This window comes from Amphiura filiformis, chromosome 4, assembly GCF_039555335.1.
Source record: "Amphiura filiformis chromosome 4, Afil_fr2py, whole genome shotgun sequence".
Lineage (NCBI taxonomy): Eukaryota > Metazoa > Echinodermata > Ophiuroidea > Amphilepidida > Amphiuridae > Amphiura > Amphiura filiformis.
The window spans coordinates 79,287,671-79,298,983 of record NC_092631.1 but is presented as its reverse complement, the minus strand read 5'-3'; the positions used below and the strand labels follow the sequence as shown (position 1 = coordinate 79,298,983).

The 11,313-nt window shown below is 35.3% G+C and overlaps 1 protein-coding gene across 1 annotated transcript; it reads left to right on the top strand.

Annotated features, from left to right (window-relative positions):
- LOC140151476 (mitochondrial protein C2orf69 homolog) lies at positions 1–10,494 on the top strand. The gene is made up of 2 exons (XM_072173829.1): positions 1–1,289; positions 4,943–10,494. Exons 1-2 carry the CDS (start codon positions 1,059–1,061, stop codon positions 5,717–5,719), a joined length of 1,008 nt encoding a protein of 335 aa, XP_072029930.1. The 5' UTR covers positions 1–1,058; the 3' UTR covers positions 5,720–10,494.
- Positions 10,495–11,313: the final 819 nt, after the last annotated feature.

Sequence of the window (11,313 nt, the reverse complement as noted above, 5' to 3'; positions counted from 1 at the left end):
AATACGATATTTTGTTTCCGGTCCAATGTCGCTTAAAAATGATAAGCTTATCAGTTCGGAGTAAGACGATTTTGCCCCTCCTCTTGTTTGTCGTTATACTTTTCGTTTGTCTTTTTTACTTGAATAATCTGTTACATCAAAAGGATGCAGATGGTCGAGTTACTAACGTAAATTCAAGAGAAATCCACGGAAAAATAACGAAACAATTCCACCCTGCCACGAATGACATGATTGATGAAGATCACGGATTGAAACAATGGGAAGCAGTACCTGTAAGAAAAGAATTGGACGACAAATTAGCCAAAACAAACGATAGGCGAATATTTTTATGTAACGATAGCAAGTGTGAAAACGAAGCATTAAGGAATCTGATACTTCAAAAAAATGGAGATGGTCGAGTAATTTCAAGAGCAATGCAAGGAAAAATATCAAAACGTTTGGAAAATTGGTTCCATGAAAGAAAAGCTAACAAGAACAATACTACTACTACAAGGCCTATAATTTTATGCGACGATAGCAGCTGTGAAAATGAAGCCCGGGGACTATGGAATTATAATGATGGAGGTGGTCGAACCGAGTAATTTCACATGATCCACAGAAATATATTGAAACAATCATCCCAGTCAACAAATAAGTTTACATATTCTTCGTCAGGCTAGATTATTATAAGTTAAATTAGGTTGGTGCTCTATCAGTGTTGAATTGCTGAATGCTGATGCAAGTTGGAAACTGTTAGCTGCTCTGCCCCAGCTTTCCTCAGTCTGACCCTTCCAACCATCTTGACATTATCTTCAATATTTTCTATTCCTGTGAACTGTTGTTGGCTAAATCATTGCAATGCAACTACTTTGATTTAAATGCGGATTTTGCGAGTTCACATATTGTGACTGAGCTGAATATACTTGCTATACTCAATGGAGCTAGGAACTCCTACATGTACAAACCGGAGGTTTTTGATTTCCAATCAATAACAGTCAACACACCAGAAGAACAACAAGAGAGCTCCAGTTTTTAAATGATAAAAATTACATTTAAAATCTAGGCAGAAGGCCAAACCCATGATATTCAAGAGAAATATTTTATATCATCTGTTATTGCCAAGTGTATTTTGTAAACAGACTTCCATGAGCTCACTGCATAAGCGCGTCCAGTACTACAGTGACAACATGCTGCGATTACAGGGAGTTGTAGGCCACAATGAACAACTGAATAACATTTTGTTTGTATCAGGCAAATCTGCAGGAAACTTGAAGAGAAAACATGTTATTTTCTTTCCTGGAGATGTACAGGTTGGTAAATATATATTTATGTATTGATCAAGAAAAGTATTATATGAACATTTATATACCTCATACATGTATAGATTCCTCTCATCTGATTGGTTAAAAGTGGAGTCATTAAAATAGCTGTGCCCCCTTTTTCTATCAAGATGACGTCATACAACAACTGTGCCCGGGCACAGTTGATTCTATCCCGGAAAATAATTGGATATTCGCAACCCGAATACACAGATCGCTTTCGTATACATTGCGCACCCACTATACGGCCGGCATTGATTACGAGTGTTGAGACTATCGCGGTCACAGTTCGCAATGAATTTGACCTCTCCTTGACGATGATCTTTCACCGGCCGCCGTGAGTACAGTGATTGTTTACAATCTGTTGCATGTCAAGGATTTATACCTGCCAAATGTCACTTTTTAGACAAATTACTACGACCTGGAGACTCGGCAGTGTGTGATGTTAGCACAGAAACGGTAGGGTTGTTTTAGATATGAAATCGGTAGGTATCGGTCCAAATTATGCACCCTTGCTCTTGCATGCACTGTGTGCATTTAAGCCTACTTAGGCCTATGCAGTTAAAAGCTTGTAGGCCTTGTCAGTCAGGAAATCTTTTAACCAATCAAATGAGAAGAATCTATATTATTCGGTATATAAAACAAATATTGACTGCTTAATATTCGGGGCACAGTTTAAAATTATAGGCCCTCGGTGTTGTCAAAACCATGACCAATCCCTCAGCTTCGCTTCGGGCACAGTCATGGTTTTGACATCACCTCTGGCCTATAATTTTAACTGTGCCCCTCATAGCAGTCAATATTTGTATACTATATCATAAATGATGTGCCATGATGATAGAGATAATCATATTCATAAGGCCACGCCCACCTCCATTTGGGGTTCCGCATCTTTTCGTTAGAACTTTAAAAAAAAGAAGAAAAAACCCATCGAAACACAAATAGAACTTTTTGTTAGCCAAATCCAAAAATTTTACTCACAAAACTGAGCTTTTGCCATTGGCAGATGATCAAGAATGGCGAAAGCTCAGTTTCGTGAGTAAAAAATTTTTGATTTACAAAAATTTAAACAGTTTCTAACTCAACAATCCTACTCAAAGGAATCTTCTTTATACTGAAGCTACCCGTGAAGATAGCTCCAGATGAGATACACACCAAACAGAGTTAAAACAGAGACTTAAGTGCTAGCCATATAATTTTATTTATTACAAAATTTTCTATATTTTGCTCAAAAGCAATGCATTAAATGTTCAGGGTAGGCCCTACTTTTATTTTGCAGAATTTTGCCTTGGTCAAAGTGTGTCTAATTTAATATGGTATGTTATAATTGTATTATATTATCTAGCCACCCTCTAATTTGCATTCATATAATTAATGAGCTTATTTGCAATTAATGCTGCAAATTAGGGTGACTAGCTAATTAATTATGCTTCATACACTCTTAGATAGCGAGAACCAATCAGAGCAAGCGTTTAAAAATCCAAACCATGCATTGATTGTGTCTAATTGCACTCTGCATACTACGCGCAGTGTTTTCGCGCACGTTCGCGTCTCGTAGGTTTGATTCATTTTTTGGGCGGGTTGATGCATTTATATTTGGTTCTATTTTCCAATATTTTTAGTGATAATTTTGTTATAAAAACAGCAAATATCACATGTTTTTCTTCTTGTGTATGAAATAGGTTAATGAACACGTATTAGGCCAAAAAAAAAAAAAGGTTTGTCTCACGAACCCGCGCGCATAAGTATGTGAAAGCGATACAGCGCGTTTGTCTACGCGCTGACCGCCTTTTCAAAGTTTTTTTTTTTTTTCCCGATTTTTCCGGTTCCCGATAGTTCGACCAACGTAGTAAAAATGAATTCCTCAATGTCAGAAAACCATCGAAAATGTCAGGCAGCGCGTATGCCATTAGTGTTGCAGATAGCCCGTAACCCACACCGTAGCCTCAGTCTCGCTAGTTTCACGCCATCCTTGCAACGGCACGGAGCGTAAAGCCGGCGAAGCAAAGTGGATGCAATATAAAAGGACTTAGACTACGGAGAACTCTGCGATCGAGTGAAGCCATGTTGTTTTCATAAATTTTTGTATTTTTTGTAGCTGTTTTTTAACGAATTTTTTACCGTTTATTTCAACATGATTGTTCAGATTCAGTATAGTTAAAACAGGGGACTGTGCTGAGGAATTGGGCACTGCATCGGTGCGCCGATTCGGTTACTCTGAATGCCCTAAAAAATGAGTTGGTGTCGGTGAAGCTGTAACCCGTATTTTCGGCAAGAATACTTGATACTTTACTTGATTACAGAATATTAACATTGTAAATTTGTTGCTTCTCTTTCATTGTAAGACCACTTGTAGTTTTCCAATACCTGTCTTGTGATTTTCATTTGTCTCAGGCTAAAAAAAAAAAAAAACAAAAAAAAAACGCAAGCATAAAAAAAAAAAAAAAAAAAAAAAAAAGCAAAGCTCTTAACTTTTTTTGCAATTTTTTTTGGGACAAACTTTTTTTTTTTTTTTGCCTTACTAGTTGGAAGAGAAATTAGACAAAATAATGCACTTGCGCTGATGTTGATGCGTCTAATGCACTCCCCCCTTCAGGGCTCGTGCATCAACATCAGCGCTGTGCATTATTTTGTCTAATTTCTCTTCCAACAAGTAATACACGTTCATTAACCCTAACAGGACGGTATACTACAAAATACTACTTGATATGCGCTGTTCGTGCATGCATCCCACATGGTGTGATGATGCAATCGCCCTAAGTGATATATAGGCACGGTTTCGCTGGCCAGCGAAGCCCAAGACCCGTGACAAAGTGTCGCCGACCCAGTGCCTGGCATGCGAGGGATCTCGGGTCGAATCCCACCCAGAGCAAACAACTTCTTTCCTTCTTTTCTCTCTTTATTCCTTCCTACTTTCCCTTCCCGTCGCCAAAACACCCTTAGGCGGTTAGGGTTAACCTATAAATATATTTACATGTAATACCTGAAAGTTATTATGAACACTTTGACCAAGTTTGGAACCAAAAAAATATTGGCAAAAATAATGAACATTTTCATATTTTATAAATTATAAATGTTATTAGGTCATTAAAAAATTTAAAGAAGAAACCCTCCCTGCCAGAGCAGTTCTTCTAGGGTGAACCAAACCTGCCTGGTTATCAAATTAATTAGTGACAAGGTTATCAAATTAATTAGTGACAAGGTTACCTCTGAATTTGGCAGGTGCTAATTGATGCAATAACATTACCAATTAACACCTGTCAAATTCAGAGATAACCTTGTCACTTATTAATTTGATAACCAGGCACTAGGTTTGTTTCACCCTAGAAGAATTGCTCTGGGGGGCTTTCTCTTTAACAAAATTGATTATTGATAAAAACAATATATAATCAATACAAAAATTTAAAATGTGTGTATTATAATTATAAACCGTATGTCCGATTAGCCTTGAACAAAAGATCAACATACTTGGCCTACTCTATTTATTTGTTCTAAACATGCTGCTTGAGCAATTTCCAAAATACCTGAATTTTTGTCAAAACGTCTGCTTTTTAAGATCAGGTCATATTTGGGTGTCATTTTTTTCAGTGAATACTCAATTTGCAATGTACATGTGTAAATTTCAAGTTTTAATTTACTTTCAGAACTACCGAGACAAGATGGCGTCCCATTTTAGCAACAATAAATGGACAGACTGGTGTTATGAGAACACAGCAACACTACTGGCATCCAAATTTCCACAGGCATGGACTTGGATTATAGAACCAATCAAGATGCATGATGGGATATTTAGTTGCTATGATAACTTCCTCACTGCAAACCTCCTTGGAGCACCTGAAAACTTAGATAACCATGATGCATTGCTGCATCTAAAAGTTCTCTTAAGATCAGCGGTAACTCTTGTGAATGAGCATTTGGATGGAACTAAACAAGAGCAAGTTTGTGAACTTGAAAGTGATCCATGTGAGAATGATGAGTCACCTGTTTCTACCATGGACAGTAAGGGCATTAATGCAGACTTACCAATTGTGATAATAGGTTTCAGCAAAGGCTGTGTTGTACTCAACCAATTTCTGCATGAACTACACCTTGCTGAAGATAATCCAGAGCTGAAGAAATTCATAGAAAGGATATCAGCTTGGTATTGGTTAGATGGTGGACATAGCAAAGAAACTGACACCTGGATTACAAATGAACAAGTTCTACATGATCTTACCAAACTAAAGACAACAATTCATGTTCATGTTACTCCTTATCAGGTTAAAGATAAGAACAGACCCCATATAGGGGAAGAGGAGAGGATGTTTGTTGAAACATTGAAAAGAATTGGGGCAGATGTAACAGAGACTATTCATTTTGAAGATGAGGAAAGATCATTGACAAATCATTTCAAAGTCTTGGAGAAACTTCCTGATGATTAGGATGTTAACTATAGGTATTAGCTATTATCATAAAGTATAAACTAATACAGACTATTCACCAAGAGTCAAAGTTCCCATGCTTTGTATGCTGTCTATTCCTGCCTATTCATGAGGGCCGATCGTTCGTGTCCTGACATTGCAAAATGCAATTTGCGATGGAAATGTGATTGTTGCCAATTTAATCAAAATGATGATTTGATTTCATCACATCCAATTTCCATCTTTGTTTAATGACCTTAACCTTCACTCAGTGGAGTTATATCCTGGTATGGTACATGTGTAGTTCATTTCTTTTTGGTAATGTGTAGTTAAATGTTCCATACAATCCATAGTATATGACTAAGTGGGTTACAGAATCCCAACAAAGCTTCTTTCAACCCTTAAGGTTAGCAACTATTTTAAACTGTTGCGATTTGGTAGTTCACAGCATCTTGCGAATGGTAGTGAGCTTTGGCAAAAATTGCACTGATCATTTCATAGCAAGTGTGTAGAAGAATTCAAATATCACAGATATACTTTTGTAGGTCCTGTGGTTCTTGAGTTATGTTGTAAAGAGGGCTAAAACAACAACACTTTTGTAAAACATACATAACAAACAAACATTAAACAACAATAAATTAAGCAAGTTTTCAAAGTATATGATTTGTAGAATGCACTTTTGCAAAGTATATGATTTGTAGAATGCACTTTTGCAAAACATCAAAGTGTTATTTTTCAATAATATATTGATTCAGATAATGAAAATTGATTTTTTGGGCTGCTTGACCAACAATATCTCGTATACCCTTAAATGGGTTAATCACAAAAATATGAACTTTGATTCCAAAATCTAAATATTGATGGACAAAAAGTTTTCTTTTTGGAAATGTGTAGTTAAATGTTCCATACAATCCATAGTATATGACTAAGTGGGTTACAGAATCTCAACAAGGCGTCTTTCAACCCTTAAATGGGTTAATCACAAAATGGTCGGTGCACATCAAGAACTACACTTGAAACAATCCTGAAAGTGAAATCACATCTTTTATAATAGTGGCGCTTTACTTTATAAATCGAGGGTTGAGAAGCAGATAACCTTAACTCACAAATTAAAGGAATCTTTTGTGAGTTAATTGAAGGGGCTCCAGTTATACATACGGTAACTATGGAGTTATAAATGACAAAGTACTGTATTTCTTTGAAGGATTGTTTCTGTGTGCATCTAAATTTGCAAAATCAAAATTATCCCAACACGCTGATCAAAACACAGGACTACAAAATGTACCTTGTATTTTATAAAACAGAAAATGGCTTAATCCAGTTATAAATTCATACACCCCCTTTGGAAGACATGTCCCTAATCTACCACACATGGGGAGTGGATTTCAAATGGAGTCATCCATTCAGGTAACCCCATTTGAAATTCACACTCTATGTGAATAATAAGATAAAGGCAATGTCTTCCATAGGGGGTGTGTGTAATTCATTTGGAATGGCCCTATTGTAAAACTTCAATAAGAGATTCATCAAGGCTGTGTATACAGTATAATCATGTTCAGAATATTGGAAGTTTTATTTGTTAATATCAATTTTAAAAAGAAAAGTGACTTTAGCATGATGATTCCTATGATAACATTAAATACCGTACTGTAAAAGGGGATATTTTCGCGAGCAGTTATTTTTGCAATTTAGAATAAGAGACATTTTCACAAATGTTATTTTCGCGCTTGCCAAGTCCTGCTCAATACTTGTAATACATTGTTGCACATATTCGTGAGGTGTTATTTTCATGGTTGAAGCTCCAATCGTGAAAATTAAACCCCCATGAAAATTTCCCTCTTTACAATATTTTACAACAAATTTAATATGCATACATTTGTACAACAAAATTACATGTAAGAGTTTAAATAAATGGTTTGCTTGTCCTTGCCCTCTTTGGAAGACAAGGTTGGTTGGTCAGATTTTTTTTAAATTTTAAATTCCATAGAGCATTTACATATATATGCCTAATTAGCTTAATAAAAGGCCAGCTATGCAATTTGAATATTTCTCATGTATCACTTCATTCATGTTTAAAAAGTTAAAAGTGTGAAGAAACTATTTGAAAAACTTTTAATGTCGAAAATTTCCAAAGAAAAGAAAACAACACTTTTTTTCTGAAATTTCCAAAATTAGGGTCTGTTTCTTTTTATACAGTGTAAAAACGGGTGTAAAAACTTTTTTGTAGATTTTCAAGATTGGTATCAGCGGCCGATTCCAGCAACAATCATAATTAATCACACAGTATACAAATATTGACTGCTATGAGGGGCATGGTTAAAATGATAGGCCCAAGGTGATCTCAAAACCATGACTATGCCCCGAGGCGTAGCTGATGGGCATAGTCATGGTTTTGAGATCACCGCGGGCCTATATATTTAACCATTCCCCGAATAAAAAAGCAGTCAATATTTGTTTTATATAGTACCAAATCTTAAGATTCTTGTCATCTGGTTGGTTAAAAGCATCGATTTTGGGAAGAGAAATTAATAATTTCAATGCAAACGGCACAGATTACAATCTGCGATTTCCGCGTAATTACAACGCGCGAAAATATTAGATGACGAGTATCTTTAGATGAGGTATACTGTATAATATCTTATAATCTATCTCTCCTGAGCATGTTATAATGTAGGACAGTTGTAATGGGACAGGACAGTGCTGTATAATACATATATTGGAAAGTGTATCTCGTAATTGGAAAATGGATCTCATTTTGTAATCGTCTCAAATGAATATATAAATAATTGGGTCAAATCTGAGAAAGTGTGTGTCTGATAGGATAAAAATAACAAACTAATTACTCCCCATGTAAAGGTGATGTATGTATAAAATGAAGCATTTTGTAGTTAATGCATAATGTAATATTCTCCAGAGAGATAGTTAATCTAATATACAGTAAGCCAAAGAATTAAGGTACCAAACCAGAAATGTTCACCCCCAGTATATCCTAAAGACAGATATGTCATCATTGGAACAAGCAGTCAATAGCTGCATCTGTTAGCTCGAAGTTAAGACCTCATTCATTGAAATTGTTAAAGAAATAAAGAAACAACAATCCCAAAACCCAAGGAAGATGCAACTGGGGCAGTGCTTCCATTGATTACCATGTTACAACTAGCGTCATGCTTTCATTGATAGAGCACAAAATGTGATTTCGTTTCTTCCTTAAGTTTTAGATCACCATTTCTTTAATTCTCAACCAATTTCAACAAATAAGGTCTTAAATAAGAGCTAAAGAGTACAAATATTTGCTGCTTGTTTTAATTTTGACATATTTGTCTTTGTTTAGGATATACAGGAGTGAACATAACTGGCACCTTAATTATTTGGCTTACTGTATTTACCAATATTATGTTAGAGCTTGGGAATAAGACAAGATACCTCAACATGAATTACAGAAAGCTAAGATGATATCAAGAAACAATAAACAAATGAAACATAAAACAATCTGACTAGAATGAGCACTAAGAAGAAGCTCATGGGCAAACTTGGAATGAGTTGCATTGGGAATGCATTATGTTGCCACTGAACTAAATCAAACACAATGTGCACTTTTATAGGAAACTAACAGTTTGTGCTACAAGTTCTTGTTTAAAGTTCCTGATTTCAGTCTGTACTTTGGACTTTGTATAACAAAATAGAAGTATGCGGTAATTTTCAACGGGACAAACTGTATACAATGTACATAATATAAAATTTTACCTGAAAATATACATTTCAAAAATAAATATCTGATTTCTGAGAAATACCCAATATTAAGATGTATTATGTACATATATGAAAAGGAGTAGGACAACAATTAGAATGAGAAAAGTGCCTAAATAACTGAGTGATTCACCCAGAATAAAGCCATAATGTACGATTGCCATCAAATTTTAATTTTGTTATACCGTATTCATTTTTATTCAAAATGCTGAAATAATTTTAGTAAACTGTCAGGAAAGGTTTCTGTAAATTTTAAGCCAAAATAACAAGGTAAAGTGAAAGAAACCTCACTGGCTATTTTGGCCATTTAACACAGAGTTTTTTTGGACTCAATGTCTGAATATGACATGTTAAATTTGTCCTGTTGATAACAAATTTGCCCGATTCCATTTAGTAATTTGGGGCATGTGCAAACATTACAAATATGCAAAACATATAAGGTTTGAAATAAATTAACCAATTTTATACAAGATTGCACATTATGGCTTTAAATAAGAAATTAAAAACAAGTACCTGTGGTGTGGTGTACTTTGATATACAATGATAGGAGTACACAATAATAGTACTCCTTGGTTTACTTTGGTAGCTATAACATATGCCTCATCTCAAGTTCATGTTGGATTTCGCAGTGGCAGATTCAGATTGTGTGCAGTAACCTAATCCTGTGGGGCATACATGCATACATGTAGAAGGGCAATTTGTCTGTATGCTGGGGATGCAACCGCATATAATCCAACGATTCAAATCTGCCATTGTGTAATACAACATGGCGTTACTCTCAACTAAACTCTAAAAGCAGTTTTGAAGATCAGTAAAAGTACAGTGCAAAATGTTGTTCTAATAAAATGAACACCTTAGTTTGAAATAAATCTTTTTTATAGAGCTATTCCAGTTCAAGTCCTACTATACAAGACATACTCCAACACAATGGGTGTAAATTTCAAATGGATTCACCCATACAGGTAACCCCATTTGAAATTCACACTGCCTGTGTGAAAGATTAAGGTCAAGTCTGTGACTTATAAAATAAAGTTTTGAAAAGAACAGAACATTTTATTCATAGAATTATTTCTGTGTATTTCTTCCACTGCAGTCTCCTATTAAACACCTCCAAATAAGAAAGTCCCCACTGTTGGAATGGTCACAAATAATAAGAAGCAATAAGATTGATATGAACATGTGGACAATTTTGTAGCTGCAGTATACCAAATTCATGTAAAAAAATCGTATTGATTAAAAAATTAATGATTTCAAAGAGTATTTTGTGATTCTAGTATCCTCTTTTATGGTATGTTTGAGTAGATATCCACAAAAAAGTTTATTCACATTTCAGTGGATTCTAATTTTATATACCGTATTCGTTCCAATAAGCACCCGTGCCCTAATAAGCACCCACCCAGGAAATTTCCAATTTGCTAATAAAGGGTACCATCAATGTTGAGGTGACAAATAGACGTCGATACGGTGAAATAGCTGGAGGACTACAAGTCCTGTGTAAACTTGCAATACATTTTCTACATCAGAAAAGCTACTAGAACGCCTCAGGACCCTTTTTTACATACGTAAATTTGTCTCTATTCAACACACCTTACGAAAAAATTAGGTAAACTAGGTAAAAAATAAGCGCCCACCCAAAATGACTTTGTTAAGCGCCTATTGGAATGAATACGGTAATTTGCGAGTTGTGCATGAGAAAAGTGAGGGATGAAGCTATGGGTCATGAAAAGTTGTAAATTCAAACAGATTATGTGGTGTGAAATTTCACAGCCTGCCATGTTCAAGAGTGGCCAATCCGTGTGTATCATCCAAAGATAAGAACCAACATTGATCTCAGTAATTTCAATATTCACATGGTTGACCATTTAAAC

Bases quoted from the DNA above. Each gene is read 5' to 3' on its own strand.
- LOC140151476 (XM_072173829.1), top strand. From the start codon at position 1,059: ATGATATTCAAGAGAAATATTTTATATCATCTGTTATTGCCAAGTGTA. The intron at 1,290-4,942 runs GTTGGTAAATAT...ATTTACTTTCAG, and splicing joins TCTTTCCTGGAGATGTACAG to AACTACCGAGACAAGATGGC.